Raw genomic sequence first — 15,897 nt, forward strand, 5'->3', positions numbered from 1 at the left:
TCAAAACAAGAAGCACCCATATCTATGGACTCAACCTTGACATGGTCTTGTAATCGCACAGCATTTAATAAGTTTACTTTAATTTCAAAGTAGATCTTATTCTGCTGGAGGTCTGATCAATTAAACAATTCTCATAGTCCATGCAAGTTAATCTTAAAATAGTTTTCCCTTTATTAAAAAAGAAAGGAGGCAATTAAATGCTTAAATGCCAACACATTTAATAATAAGAAAACAAGCCTTAGTGATCTACTACACACAGCAATGCATGATTTTCCACGTGCACAAGGTCATGTAATTACTTTACATTTAATCAAACATCAATCGAGTCAAATTAAGTTGATTATAATTAACCTTTTCAAATTCAAACCAGGTGTGCGGATGAATAAGTCCCCGAGCGTTTATCAGCCTGCCTCTCTTTGTGGGCATCAAGTTGCTATAGTTTATATTTATAAATAATACAAACTCTGCATTTAGATCAAGACACAAACATGTCGTCACACTTTGTGCACACATTGTTTTGCTTTTGGTAGATTGTAAAAAGTTACTTAATAGTAAAGTTGCTCAATGTATTGATGGCGCAGTCATGAATATAAATGTGTTCGGCGGTGAGTCATGCTGTTGGAGGCTGTGGTGCATCACCTTTATGAGCTCTTCATTGAGTGCTCTCGGGTCTCTTACCTTGGTGTGTTTGAGGAGCAGCAGTGAGGCGTAGCATTCCTCGGGGAGGAGGATCAAAGGCGTCCAGGAGACACTTAGCCTCCTTCAGACGGCTTCACAAACACGTCTCTGGCTTCAGAGCCGGCAGATAGACTGAATTAAACATTTAAATAAAGGTAGACATATTTAATTTCTCTAAAAATATTTGTGCCTTTCTTTTTTGTTGCTGTCTCTCTATCCAGGATGAATCTAATTAGTGCTAATACTGGAAACAACGAGGGGTTCACAATGCGTCACGAGTGTCTGTAAGTCGTCAGTGTGTCACCGACAGACACGACCTAACCATACGCTTTGGTAAGCGGCTGTCTCCGTGTAAATATAATGTTAATGTGGCTCAGCAGGTGCAGACGGCGGGATAAGAGAAGTGGCTCTTAAATAAAGCAATTCTTCTATTTGTGAAGATGTTCAACCAAACGTTCAATTTTAGGAAAGTTACTTCTTTTTCTTAGTTCCTAGAAACACCCAAGACATAAAAGTAATTTCTCTGTACAGACACATTATGAACTGAAGCTTTATTATAACGCCATGTTGAAACAGAATGGAGCATAGATGTCCCACAAACTCCTTTCTTTCCAAAGCTGAAGAGTTTAATGCATTCTTCACATGCGGAGTCATGCTGCAGATCTGAAGGTTTTATGAGCTCTGAAAGGATTCTTTGGCTTCTTCTCAAGCCTGTAAAGAAATGTAAACAGAAGACACAGCTTCACTGAATAACTACGTCCATAGTGTTCGGTCTGAATTTGAACACTTAGTCTCAGATGAATTGTCACGATAGAAATTGATTTATAGTAAATATATTACTTTTTATTTGTAAAGAATAAACTAAACGTTGAAAGGAGTCAGTTGAGGTGGTTCGGGCATTTAGTAAGGATGCCACCTGGGCGCCTCCCTAGGGAGGTGTTCCAGGCACGTCCAGCAGGGAGGAGACCCCGGGGAAGACCCAGGACTCGGTGGAGAGATTATATCTCCTCACTGGGAACGCCTCAGGATCCCCCAGTCGGAGCTGGAGGATGTGGCCCGGAGAAGGGAAGATTGGGGTTCCTTACTGGAGCTGCTGCCCCCACGACCCGATCCCGGATAAGCGGTGGACGATGGATGGATGGAAACTAAATATAAAACTAATACTTAAAAGTACTGGGGAAAAAAGCTTAAAGTTGTTCTTCCAGAACAAGAAAATTCACATTTCTAGGAGAGAATGTGAGTTGTATTATTTTGGATTTTAATAAAATGTTAAAAACTGTTTAAAAAGTCTCTTATTTTAGATCTTTCAACCAGCCTGACCTTTGACCTCCACAGAGTAGCTGCTGCCTGTCTTATCTGTCGGTTGTTAAATGAGTTAGTATTTCACAGCAGAGAGAAGACACTGCTCTGCATGTCAGTCCTCAATATTTACATCATTACTTCACCTGACTGACTTGAACCAAACCAGAAAACACTAAAGTAACTCTGTAGAGAGTCTTTCTATTAATATAAATATATATATTTATATTAATGCAGGAGAAAGCAGAAGTGCACGTACACGCACACGCACACGCACACGCACACAATTGAATACAATGACACCCTCTAGCAACATTTCAGTTTAAAGTATCATTTAAAACATTCTGAAATAAAATTTTAATTCTATCACTCTGAATATTTTTATATATTATATTATATATATAAATATAAATATATATATTTCATACATATTATATTATATTATATATAAATATAATATATATTATATTATATAAATATAAATATAATATATATTATATTATATATATATAAATATAAATATATATATTATATATATTTATTATATTCATATTTATATTTATATTTATATGTATAATATAATATATATTATATTTATATGTATATATATATAATATATATATATATATATATATATATATATATATATATATATATATATATATATATATAAATATTCAGAGTGACAGAATTAAAATTTAATTTAATTTCAGAATGTTTTAAATGATACTTTAAACTGAAATGTTGCTAGAGGGTGTCATTGTATTCAATTGTGTGTGTGTGTGTGTGTGTGTGTGTGTGTGTGTGTGTGTGTGTGTGTGTGCACTTCTGCTTTCTCCTGCAGAGTGAGAGTTGGTGGTAAGATTATTATCAAAGGTTATCATTCTTTTCTTTTTAGAGGTCAGATGAATTGTCTGTCGTTTCATATCTTCTCTTTGTATATTGTATAATTTGGTAGAAAGGTAAACGCAGGTAGAAAGATGGAAAGCAGATTCTTCGGTGCTAAAAATGCAAAAACAAATGCTGCAATAAAGCCGTTATATTTCACACAGATTAGAGTACATTTGGTAACTGGAGAGATTACACACTCTCACTGTGCAACATGCAACTTCCCCTCTGAACATCATGAACTCTGAGGAGAAGCATTTTCTTTCTTTCGCTTAAATATCTTAACTGGGTGGTGATGGCCTAGTGGTCTAGTGGTGTAGTGGTACACCTTCTGAACAAAACACTAGAAGGTCGGGAGTTCAACACCAGAGTTCTGCCACCATTGTACCCCTGGTACCCCAAGGTACTTAACCCTGAGCTGCTCCAGGGAGACGTCTGCTGAATGACCTGTAATATAAATATTGATTTCAAAACAAAAGCCTTTTGTTATAACTTCCCTGACCTCTGTCCTTGTCCTTGTCCTGGTCTGCCCGAACTCTTAGATTAATGATTTGTAATTGTAATAGCCTAATAATAATAAAGATGATAAGATCTGACCTGAGTACAGTGGAGTAACACTCCTCCATGTCATTGCTTGTGTTGGAGCAGACGGGCTGGATGCACACATGTGATTAAGGGTCAAATACATAACTTCATGCCGTCAGTGATAAATCACAGACAAAGTCCATTTATTCATACAATGTTGTAAAATATTTATTACAGACATAAATGATGAACTATAGAGTCCAGTAATAATAATGAACAAGGCTGATGGTGTGAGGATTTTCCATCTGAATACACACGAGGGAGTTTTTAAACCCGAACACACTGTATGCAAGACAAACAAGAGGTTATTAACGCTTTAATGTTTCATATATTTTCTCTTTAGCCTTTCACCAGGCGGATGACCGGGAATGATATATATATATATATATATATATATAACCATATAGTATTGTGTACTGTATGCCATCATGTAAGCAGTAAGTAAAAGCTCAAGGCTTTAAATCCTATGTTCACAAAGTGCTTCATATTTGAATATTTAATCCAAACCACAAGCATTAATTAAAGAATAAGAACAATGTTCACGTGAATAAATGCAGCTGAGAGCCAGATTGTTGATTTGTTTACTGTGTTCATAGACACACGAGCCAGAAGAAAGAAAGAATACCAAATATATAGCAGAAGGTTAATACTTAATCGATAAAAAGCACATTTATGATGAGTAAACAGCTTATCTGTTCTGCTTTATGATCAGATTAGTTCAGTACGTCCATAAAGGAGGGTTTATAAACTCACCGTCTCGCTGTGAAGAACTTAAACCGTGTTTTCAACTTCATCTACTTTTAAAAACAAGTCTTTGAAGTTGAGTACGGAGTAAAGCTTCCAGCAGGTGAAACGTGCTGCTCCTCTCATGTTGGTTTATCATATTAAAACTAAATGTTTTCTGTCGTGGTCAGAGGCAGTGATCCAGGACGCTCCAGGGATTGAGATATTTATTAAATATACACAGTATTTTATAATAACAGATCCATTTTATTTCAATAGGTAGGCGACAAGTATTTAAATTATTTACAGCTCTTGTAATGTATCACATATGCATGCGGGGAGTATTCATGTTGAACTAATGGCACAACTGGTTGCACAGAATCTGCCAGGTCATATATGTTAGTTGATAAATGAGTTAATACTTTTAGGAAAGAGAATCTGCATCTCAGAAAATCCTCAATATTTGACGTAGTTATTTCACCTGACTGAGTACTAAAGGTGACCTGAAGGTTAGAGAAGTGATCCTTTCACCGGAAGGTTGTCGGTCCCTGGGCCGGTGATCTAAATCTGTTTATCTGAAAAAGAGAGCAGTGAAACCTCCGAGGATAAATAAAGGGATATGTCACTACTCTGAATAGAGGTGTAAATGTTGCTCTGTATAGATTTCTGTTCTGGAGTCTTTAAAAATTAAAAATCTACTCTTACATTTCATTAAAAGATATTCTCAATGACACTTTAAACTGTGAAGTGTTGCAGAGAATGTTTCTGACAGTGTGCAGTGTGATCTGAAGGAGGCAGAAATAAATAAAACAACAACAACACTGCAGTTTTTCTCTGGGGGGGGGGGGGGGGGGGGGTTGTGTCGGTCTTTGCGGATAGCTTCTTACAATGTGTGTAGTTGTGTTTCCTCTTCTTATTTTATGCTGCAGGAGGAAAAGTTAACAACCGATTAGAAAATGTGGATGTTCTCTCCTTCAAAATAAAACGTCATTCAGTCACATTCAGTCACTCACCATCAAAGGAAGACACGACGTTGGGCTCTCTCATTGAGATCCGGTACACGTCTGAAGGTTTCACCTCCATACTTGATTTCTCTAAGGGTCCAAACAGAAGTTAGTTAAATGAACCTTTATGATAAAACAAGTATTTCTATTGTCTTATCAGACGAGTCAGATCAGGTGAACACTTACCTTTTTCATGTGCCGGATAATTGCTGTTCATTCTGACAAATGAAAATAAAGTGTTGTGAAATGATCAGAGAAATATGAATCTATACTTCTGTCTTATTGTGAAATATGAGATTTAATTGGTGCTTATTTCTACTCTAATTCCCGAGGCTGTAGTTTGTTGTGTTGTATTGAATTATACTGACGAGTGTTTTTAATATTTTGAATTGAGATACTTTGCTCAAGTGAACATAATATAAAAACACTTATAAGTAGAAGTCCTGCATTCAAAATCACACTCAAGTAAAAGTAAGCTTCAAAACGTACTTAAAGTATCAAAAGTAAAAGTAATCCTTATTTAAAATGAGTGCTATAGCCTATTTATATTTGGAATATTATTATTTTGTTATATTGTATTTATTTAGTTTCATTTATAATAATACATACAAATCTTTTTAACTATATATGTTAAACTACAGTCGTAACTACAGCGATCAGATAAATGTAGTTTAACAGATAAGTATCAGAACATGATGATGACTTCCACCACTGGCCACTCTGGACCTTTTATCAACATATATCATAACCTGTTTTATGCTTACCTATTCCTCCTAATCATACCATACGCAAATGTTCCACACACAAATGCAATAATAAGGAAACATCCAGTTGCTATCATAGTCACTCTTCCAGCAGCTATGGTGCAGTCACAGTCTGAGAATCTGGAAAAAAACACCCACAAATATCCTAAATGCATTCCTCCAAAACACACAGAAATATGCACATATTATATAGAGATAGAGAGAGAGAGAGAGAAGAAGAGAGAGAAGATAGAAGAAAAGAAGAGAGGAGAGAAGAGAAGAGAGGAGGAGAGAGCGAAGAGAGAAGAAAGAGGAAGAGAAGAGATAGAGGGGAGAGATGAGATAGAAAGAGAGAAAGAGAGAGAGAAGAGAGAGAGAGAGAGAATAGAGAAGAAAGAGAGAGAGGAGAGAAGCATGAAAAGAGAGAGGAGAGAGAGAAGAGAGAAGAAAGAGAGAGGAGGAGAGAGAGATAGATAAGAGATAAGAAAGAGAGAGAGCGAGGAGATGACATATAGAGGGAGAGAGAGAAGAGAAGAGAGGAGGGAGTAGAGAGGATGAATAGAAGGGGAGAGCAGAGAGATAGAGAGAGAGAGGGGAGATAGATAGAAGAAGAGAGAGAGATATTAGATAATATAGAATATATAAGAAAGATATATATAGATATAGAGAGGATAGAGAGATAGACTATAGTATAGAGATATATATATATATAATATTAATACAGATATATATAATTATATATATATAGATATAATATATTATTATATATAATAATATATAAAAAAATATATTATATATATATAATATATATATTATAATATATTAATATAGATTATAATATATAATATAATACATATTATATTATATATATATATATATATATATATATATATATATATATATATATATATATATATATATATATTATAATATATGTATATATTCAGAGAGTCAGCTTGTTTGTTTCTTTGTCACATACCTCCCGACAGCTACTTGTGACTCCTGTTTGATTCAGCCCTGTCGCCAGTATTCACAGCTAGTTGCACGTGTAAGTCCCACCGTCGTAGCTTTTTTTCGATTTCTTTTATGGCGTACGCAGCCCTCGCGCCACAAACAGTTGGCTTTCCGTTATAAAACCAGGTGAACGCTGGTGATGGGACGGACATCGTGGAGCAGTAAAGCATTGCAAAGTCTCCGACACGTACGGATGCAGGTCCCTTGATGACCATGTTGTCAGGTCCATCTGTAACACAACCGAAGAGTCTGACTGTTGTAGTTCCATTTTACTTAAGCATCAAAACATATTTAAAGTAGCACAAGTTATAGCAGGATGGCCCATTTCAGAATAATAGTTATTATAGGAGGAGCTAATTTAAATAATTTACATACTGCAGGGTAGTTTATACATTTTCTCCCAAAGATGAAGTGTAAAATAATAAATAAATTGTATTTGTTGATTATATTTTGTATTATAAATCTGAATTGTAGTGAAAAATAAAGTAGCAGAAAATGAAAATACTGAAGTAAAGTACTCAGAATTGTACTTAAATAAATGTACTTAGTTACTTTCCACCAGTTCAGACCCAATGTCCACCTTCACAGATTTTATAACAAACTATAAAACACCTTTCTGCACCTTTCTGATAAATGTGAGGGCTGAGACCACGCGCGCCGGCAAGGGGGCGCTCGAGCTCCTCCCAAAAAGGACCACGAACCCCCTGAACATCTGTATTTTAATTTAAACATTTTTTTTTATGAAATGCTTAGTTGAAAGTGAATGCAACAAGACTAATTCATATTAAAATACTAAGAATATAGCTAATTTCGTATAACAATCCTCCCCAGGTGACCCCGTTTTTTAATTGGCTGCTGGAAGCTCACTGAAGCAGGACACGCGCGTGTGTTATAACGCTGGTTTGATCAAATGGACCTCAGAAGATAAACACCATACCATAATGTTATGGACATAAGTAAGATTTGTAGATAATGTAGAGGTCCAAAATAATATCTTTTATCAATTTCATTCAAAGAGCTAGGAAGAACCAGGTACAATGCAACCAGCTGTGAGTCTGAGATATAATTAATCACATTACTTCTGATAAAAATACTATTATTACATCCAGAAATGAGGGAAACACTTATACGCCACACACTTCACAAGTCTCAGAATAACGTGTTCATGGTAACACTTAAAATAAATATATATAAACTGCTGTGCTCAGGCATTTGGACTATTCTGTAAATGTATGCTGATGATGTAGGTGACTTTAATTTAAGTCTGGTGGGTTTAGGGTGGACATTGTTGTGGTTTAGGTCTGCACATCCTCCTGAAACATCGAGGATTTATATGGCGCCTGAGAGTAATCGCCATCTTAACTCAGACCCTTGTGTCATAAACTCACATTGGATGAAAAGAGTCACCGGCTGGCTGATTACACTGCTGGCACCATTGGACACGTTGCACCTGAACGGTCCCTGGTCATAGCGGGTCAACTTGCGTATAGTGAGAGTGGCGCCTCCATCAGTGAGCTGAACTCTGCCACTTTCTTTAACCCTCGAGCTGCCGTTCAGCCAGAGGAAGGAGAGCGAGGATCCAGAGGAGGAGACGGACAGACTGACGGAGCTGCTGAACTCCACAAAATATGTGTTGTTTGAAGTCACCTCCACATTGGAGACTGGTGCTGTGGATGAAAAACAAGAACTTAAAACTTAAATGCATTGTGTTGTAATCCTTTAACGCATAGGGGGCCGCGGAGGTACTGCAGGGGGGGTCGCGAAATTGTTTGTAGATTAAAGCAATTAAAACAGTTTATTACAAATTAATTTTTTTGCTTTGCGCATTCACATTCCCTCCTCCACTTCTCGAAGGTCGGCGACACACACCTACAGTCCTCAATATAGTGCACCATGCTACACCAGTTTGGGGGTCCTTGGCATGAAAAACGTTGAAGACCCCTGCTTTAACGTATTAAATGTATTCGTACTTACTCCGTACAGAGATGGCTGCAGCCTGGGAGGTTTCATGTTTCATGGTTTTGTTGTTAAAGGCCTGACAGCTGTATCTTCCACTTTGATTTATCTGGATGTCCATCAGTCTGAGCTCTGCTCCATCAGACCGCAGCTCTCCATTCACAAACCACTGAAACTGTGCAGAAGGTCTGGAGTCAGCTGAGCACACCAGGCTGATGTTTGACCCTTTCAGAAAGAACTCTTGTGATGGAGAAAGCTTTAATTGAGTATTTTCAGGCCCAACTGTGGGGAAAAAAACAACATAAAACGCTAGTAGATTGAACAAAGTTGCATATTGCATCCAGCTCGGCTCAGTTTGGAGATTCGTTACTGTTAAGTAGGTCGTTCAAATGCTGAACTGCATCATTAAATTAGCTCTGTACCAGCCAAACACTGCAATCAAACAGCAAGCATTTAGATAAACCCACGACTGACATGATGCTTGTAATAAGTATGAATCAAGCAAACTTTAAAGGCGTTTCTAGCATTTGCATGCAGACGCTGTAACATTAGAGAGTACTCACAGCTGATGCGGAGTGTCACCGGATCGCTGGTGTAACGACTGAAATTATTGAACACATGACACCTGAATGGTCCCTGGTCGTAGCGGGTCACATTATTTATAGTGAGAGTGGAGCCTCCATCAGTGAGCTGAACTCTGTCACTTCCTGTAACCTCAGAGCTGCTGTTCAGCCAGAGGAAGGAGAGCGAGGATCCAGAGGAGGAGCAGGACAGACTGACGGAGCTGTTGAACTCCACCAAGTCTGTGCTGCTGGCAGTTATTACAACATTGGAGACGTTTGCTATGTTAGAAGGGGAAAAGAAGATTGCACAAATCAATTGCTCTAAACAGACTCAACTATAAAACTAATAAAGCCAAAGTGTGTTTTGTTTCTTATCAAATAGCTTTACGGTCTTTCATCTATGAAGTGACATTGTCAACACTAAAAGAATAACAATGCAACTTATGTTATCCCCCAGCACCATTAAGTCGTTCTCTCCAACTTACATTTTAATACAGAGACGGCTGCAGGCTGAGATGTCATATCTCTCAGAGTTCTGCTGTTAAAGGCCTGACAGCTGTAGTTCCCACTGTGACTCTCCTGAATGTCCACCAGTCTGAGCTCTGCTCCATCAGACCGCAGGGCTCCATTCAGAAACCACTGGAACTGTGCAGGAGGTCCGGAGTCAGCTGAGCACATCAGGATGACGTCCGATCCTTCGTCATAATATTCTTCTGACGGAGATATAGTCAGATTGGTATTTTCCGGGCCGTCTGTAGCAGGGAACATAAAGATATGGTCACCAATAAAACATTGAGATGGGATTTAAATCAACATCATGTAAGAAGATGTCGGTTAGTAACTCACAGATGATGAGGAGGTTTACTGGGACACTGGTGACGTTACTGACGGGGTTAAATACATGACACCTGAATGGTCCCTGGTCGTAGCGGGTCACATTGATTATAGTGAGAGTGGAGCCTCCATCAGTGAGCTGAACTCTGTCACTTCCTGTAACCTCAGAGCTGCTGTTCAGCCAGAGGAAGGAGAGCGAGGGTCCAGAGGAGGAGCAGGACAGACTGACGGTGCTGCTGTTGGACTCCAGGACGTCTGTAGTGCTGGCGTTTACCTGAACATTGGATACTGGTGCTGTGGGAGAGAAATGTATTGATTATCATTTGGTTTTAAGGAATGAAAACATTCCTAACTTGGCGATAATCACATATGATCATTTATCGTCTTTCAATGAAATCATCTTTTGAAATATCGTGATACACAATGACGTCGTCTAAATTGATAATAACAAACACATATCAACTCAAATTGCAGTTTTGCACAAAATGTATTAAGTAATGACTCTACTAAGTATTTAATTCACACTGGAGTATACACAAATAGTCTTTACCATGTGTTTAATTCATAAAACATGCTATATCGTGATATAACTTTATCAAAGTTATGAAACTATTTATATCGCAATAGAAGATTTTGCCAGCTCCAAGTCCAAACCCTAAAGATGCATAACTTATCATTTTTTATTAAGATATGAACCCCAATTCTGTCATGTTTTTGTTTCCTATCTTTTGATTTATAAACAAATTAAACCTCAAGTACATATTGAATCCAAACGCCGCTTGTTAAGATTAAAATGTCGTCTTACTGACTGTCACTACCATAAACACCAAACGTACCCAGCACAGTTACAGATTCAGGCTGAGATGTTATATATCTCAGAGTTCTGCTGTTAAAGGCCTGACAGCTGTAGTTCCCACTGTGACTCTCCTGAATGTCCACCAGTCTGAGCTCTGCTCCATCAGACCGCAGGTCTCCATTCACAAACCACTGGAACTGTGCAGGAGGTCTGGACTCAGCTGAGCACATCAGGCTGATGTTTGATCCTACCACATAGTATTCTTGTGACGAAGATTGCTTCACATTTATATTTTCTGGGCCGTCTGAATTGTAGGCGACATGGAAAGTAAACACAAAACAAGAAAGCCTCCAATAAAAAAGAGTAACGTGATAAAAAGACTCAGAACTGCTTTGTTCCAGTCGAAAGCAGAAGTGCATCTTTCTCCTTCTGCGTGCAGTGATCACCTGGTCACTCAGTGTAATGCATCATCAGTTACTCAGTGTCAGCTAAATACTAAACAAAGATGAAAAGGTCATTAAAGCCACTCCTTATGAGATGAAGCAATAATCTAAATCAAACTTGTCTTAATGCTGTCAGATAAAAGTAGTTTTGTAACTCACAGCTGATGGAGAAGTTTAATAGATTACTGATGTCAGAGCTGACAGGATTGGACACATGACACCTGAATGGTCCCTGGTCGTAGCGGGTCACATTATTTATAGTGAGAGTGGAGCCTCCATCAGTGAGCTGACTCTGTCACTTCCTGTAACCTCAGAGCTGCTGTTCAGCCAGAGGAAGGAGAGCGAGGATCCAGAGGAGGAGCAGGACAGACTGACGGAGCTGTTGAACTCCACCAGGTCTGTGCTGCTGGCAGTTGCTACAACATTAGCAACACGCGCTGTGGGTGAGAAACACAGGGGTTTTATATCGGCCAGCTTTCTAACCTCAGAAGTAAGAGGACAGTTTAAAGATACTATGATGAGTAATAGTGGCTGGATGTTCAAAGTTGGTATGGGAGATGGACAAAAACATTTAGTCTCAAGAATGTTTATTAATCTGTATCTACATGGTGAATGTGTTTAACTATGATGGTCCTGCAACGTGTGTGTTAGTTATATCTGCTCGACACAACTGTTGCTGTTCTGCTGGTCACTCGAGAAAGTTTTTTTGTACGACTTCAAAGTTTGTCAGTTGTCTCTGCACGAGAAAAGAAATTGCAGAAGAATCTTGACTGCAAACATATGTAAGTATTATAAGTACCTATTTGAATTAAAGACAGTTTTATCTCATATTATCACAGGTACATCCTATTTTTCAAACCTACCCAGTACAGTTACAGATGCAGGCTGAGATGTTATATATCTCAGAGTTCTGCTGTTAAAGGCCTGACAGCTGTAGTTCCCACTGTGACTCTCCTGAATGTCCACCAGTCTGAGCTCTGCTCCATCAGACCACAGGCCTCCATTCAGAAACCACTGGAACTGTGCAGGAGGTCTGGACTCAGCTGAGCACATCAGGCTGATGTTTGATCCTACCACATGGTATTCTTGTGACGGAGATATTGTCAAAGTAATATTCTCTGGGCCGTCTGAATGTAGGAGAAATAAAACAACAAATCACCAAAACATAATGTTGGTAGCTCGAGCAAACGACAAATTCTACGACCCTGCTCCATCAGTGAGCTAATAATGTAATCCAACAGAAGAGAACAGCCATAAATACAAACATTATAATACAAAATGTAAGAAACACAAATATTAATAAACAATATAAAACAGACATTTAAAAATGAACGTCATGTTACAGTTGTATTGTAAATTTATGATTTTGTAGGAGTTTCTATCTTCTGGTCACTCAGTGTAATGCATCATCAGTTACTCAGTGTCAGCTAAAATACTAAACAAAGATGAAAAGGTCATTAAAGCCACTCCTTATGAGATGAAGCAATAATCTAAATCAAACTTGTGTTAATGCTGTCAGATAAAAGAGTGAACATGTACAGTAGTTTGTAACTCACAGCTGATGGAGAAGTTTAATAGATTACTGATGTCAGAGCTGACAGGATTGGACACATTACACCTGAATGGTCCCTGGTCGTAGCGGGTCACATTATTTATAGTGAGAGTGGAGCCTCCATCAGTGAGCTGAACTCTGTCACTTCCTGTAACCTCAGAGCTGCTGTTCAGCCAGAGGAAGGAGAGCGAGGGTCCAGAGGAGGAGCAGGACAGACTGACGGAGCTGCTGAACTCCACCAGGTCTGTGCTGCTGGCAGTTGCTACAACATTGGAGACTTTCACTGTGGGGGAAAAACAAAGTTTTAAGCAGCACGCACACTCGTGCCACTACAAAAGCAACATTTTCTCATTATTTGATTCTGATGGTAAAAAGAATAAAAAGGCTTATAACATTTATTTCTTGCTGAGTTGCTGAACACAATCTCCATTCAGCACTGAAAGAGATGCAACATGTGAAACTTTCTCTCACCCAGTACGTCCAGTCTTGTGTTTCCTGGCTTCGGTGATTCTCCAAATAAGAAAATGCTAACTGTGTATTCTCCGCTGTCATTAAGAACCACATTTCTGAGCTCCAGAGATCCAGTAGACATGAAGTAGGTGATCCTGCCTTCGTACTCTGGTGCAGTTATGTTCACACCATTGAAAGTGAATATTACTTTAGTACCAAATTTCCAGTTTACTGATATAATTTGAGTTCCCTGTGGAGTCAGTGTTGTGCTGAACGTCACCGTCTCTCCCACGGCTGCATTCAGAGGACCGTCTGGCAACACACCGGCTGCTTTGGTTAAACCTGCAGGAGACGGTTACAGGTCATTGCAAAGTAAGACGCTGGATCAAAATCCGTGATCACAGTCCATAAAACAACAACACAAAAACATACAGTAGTATCAATGTCTATCTATTGAGAACATACAAACAAACAAGGTAATCAAAAGAATATAAAATAGATGACATTTCTGGCCAGCAGCTTTCTTTTAGATCTATCAGAACAAGCAACTGTCATGTCTCTTCGAATTTGTTGAGTTGTTCATGTTGTCTTGTCACCTTGGCCATTTATTTTTTACCTACCTCTTGTTTCTCAACCCAGATCCCTTTACTTCCTGTCCTGGTGTGATGTCCCTCCATCGTCAGTGTCTGCCTCGCCCCTGATTGTTTTCACCTGTTCCCACTCACCTCTTGTATAAATTGTCCTGTCTCCCCTTGTCGTGTGTCAGTTCGTCTTGTCTTATCCTTGTCATAGCATGTGTAGGTTCCAGTGTGCCAACTACCAGTGTGTTTTTTTTTTTCAGAGAACTTGTTTATCCTCCTAGTGAGCGCTTTGAGTTAAGATTTTGTTTTATTGAAGTAAAGTATTGTTTTTTTTACACTTACCATTGTGTCCGGAGTCGTGCGTATGAGTCTTCCTTCCTTGTGTCTGAGGCGTAACAGCAACACAGTATAAGAAAGTTTAATCTGCTAAATAAACTATAAATACATTCTTTGTTTCATTAATTAACATTATACTTGAATAGTGCTTTTCTAATAACTCAAAGACTCTTTTATTAGTCATGCATATGGTCACAAAAGCATGAAAAGCAGACCTTTAAGATCATTAGCTAAACTCCTTCATAACATTTGTTCAACAACTCAACGATATCTTAAGTATAGAACAATAGAGAACGACTTTGAAAAAAATAAAAATCAAGATTCTTACCTGTAAAAGCCACAGAGACGATCCAAAGTAAAGTTAATGTATCCATGTATCTACCTTTGTGAGATATAAACAGCTGAAGGTAATGTCAGCCATCAAACTTTGACTGTCCTTATTAATGTGAGCCTCGGGCAGCTATCAGTATATGAGTCACTAAAGGCAGAACTACCTACTGTTGAGTTACTTAGTAAGTGTCTGCATAATGAGCTAAACCCACTGAAGCTGCTGCAGTCGAGCTCTAAAGCTGCAGGACGTCGCCCTCTAGTGGTACAAATGTGTTTGCATTGATGTACTGAATAAATATATATAGAATTTATATATATCATCGATATATATAGAATTTCTATATATATATATATATATATATATATAGAATTTCTATATATGTATATATATATATATATACACACACTACTAATCTACTCAAATACACAAAGTATCCACAATTTGCTCCACATTGACGGATTACAACATTTAAAAAAATGACTTATATGCATTTGTTAGTGATAAAAACAGAATATAATATTCTTTTACTTTTACTTCTGATATCTTTAAAGTACATTTAGCTGATAATACATCTGTATCCAAATCTAAATCCAACATGCATAGGGGATTAACTGTGGATTAACAAAGTGATCAAGAGTTCTTTAGGCCAGTGGTTCCCAAACGTTGTGCCACAATTAGGCCTGTACAAAAGGTTATGAATGATTTGTAATTTACTTCAGTGTAGTTTTACTGCTCTGGGGGGTGCTGCCTGGGCTGCATGAGGTCCGTGCGTGGCGCAGATTTTGTAAATTATTTCCTTACCTTTCCTCCGCTCTGTCTCTGACTGTCGGTGCGTGCGCACGCGTGTGTGTTTGTGTGTGTGTGTGGGAGAGAATGTAAATACGCAAAGCAACTGAAACGTGCACAACATGCAAATGATCATAGTTCATAAAACAACACAAAAACATACAGTAGTATCAATTTCTATCTATTGAGAACAAACAAACTATGAAGTTAATATGGTTTTAAATAGATGACATTTTTGGCGAGCAGCTTTCTTTTAGAGCACATTATGGAGATCAAGTCGAGCAAAGTGATCCAGTTATCAAGAGTTAAACTCCTTTGGTTGAACCTGGAGGAGA

The 15,897-nt window shown here is 38.1% G+C and overlaps 2 protein-coding genes across 2 annotated transcripts; both read right to left on the minus strand.

Annotated features, from left to right (window-relative positions):
• Nucleotides 1–5,178: 5,178 nt before the first annotated feature.
• Nucleotides 5,179–11,313, minus strand: LOC115020980 (carcinoembryonic antigen-related cell adhesion molecule 5-like). Its single transcript, XM_029451091.1, has 9 exons — nt 11,124–11,313; nt 10,300–10,581; nt 10,008–10,205; nt 9,454–9,732; nt 8,909–9,172; nt 8,323–8,601; nt 7,016–7,163; nt 5,364–5,395; nt 5,179–5,267 (listed from the first exon to the last, which is right to left on the minus strand). Exons 1-9 carry the CDS (start codon nt 11,311–11,313, stop codon nt 5,179–5,181), a joined length of 1,761 nt encoding a protein of 586 aa, XP_029306951.1.
• A 468-nt stretch (nt 11,314–11,781) lies between these two features.
• On the minus strand, nt 11,782–14,907 carry LOC115020981 (carcinoembryonic antigen-related cell adhesion molecule 1-like). Its single transcript, XM_029451092.1, has 5 exons — nt 14,774–14,907; nt 13,550–13,870; nt 13,083–13,361; nt 12,390–12,653; nt 11,782–11,963 (listed from the first exon to the last, which is right to left on the minus strand). Exons 1-5 carry the CDS (start codon nt 14,817–14,819, stop codon nt 11,782–11,784), a joined length of 1,092 nt encoding a protein of 363 aa, XP_029306952.1. The 5' UTR covers nt 14,820–14,907.
• Between the last annotated feature and the right edge of the window lie 990 nt (nt 14,908–15,897).

The sequence above is a fragment of the Cottoperca gobio genome, chromosome 16 (assembly GCF_900634415.1).
Source record: "Cottoperca gobio chromosome 16, fCotGob3.1, whole genome shotgun sequence".
Classification (NCBI taxonomy): Eukaryota; Metazoa; Chordata; class Actinopteri; order Perciformes; family Bovichtidae; genus Cottoperca; species Cottoperca gobio.

Coding starts and splice junctions, on each gene's coding strand:
- LOC115020980 (XM_029451091.1), bottom strand. CDS start 11,313: ATGTGCTCAGCTGAGTCCAGACCTCCTGCACAGTTCCAGTGGTTTGTG. Junction 9,173..9,453: donor GGTGACACTCCGCATCAGCT/GTGAGTACTCTC, acceptor TTTTCCCCACAG/TTGGGCCTGAAAATACTCAA. Junction 5,268..5,363: donor TTATCCGGCACATGAAAAAG/GTAAGTGTTCAC, acceptor TTGGACCCTTAG/AGAAATCAAGTATGGAGGTG.
- LOC115020981 (XM_029451092.1), bottom strand. CDS start 14,819: ATGGATACATTAACTTTACTTTGGATCGTCTCTGTGGCTTTTACAG. Junction 13,871..14,773: donor CGTCTCTGTGGCTTTTACAG/GTAAGAATCTTG, acceptor CGTCTCCTGCAG/GTTTAACCAAAGCAGCCGGT. Junction 13,362..13,549: donor CACAAGACTGGACGTACTGG/GTGAGAGAAAGT, acceptor TTTCCCCCACAG/TGAAAGTCTCCAATGTTGTA.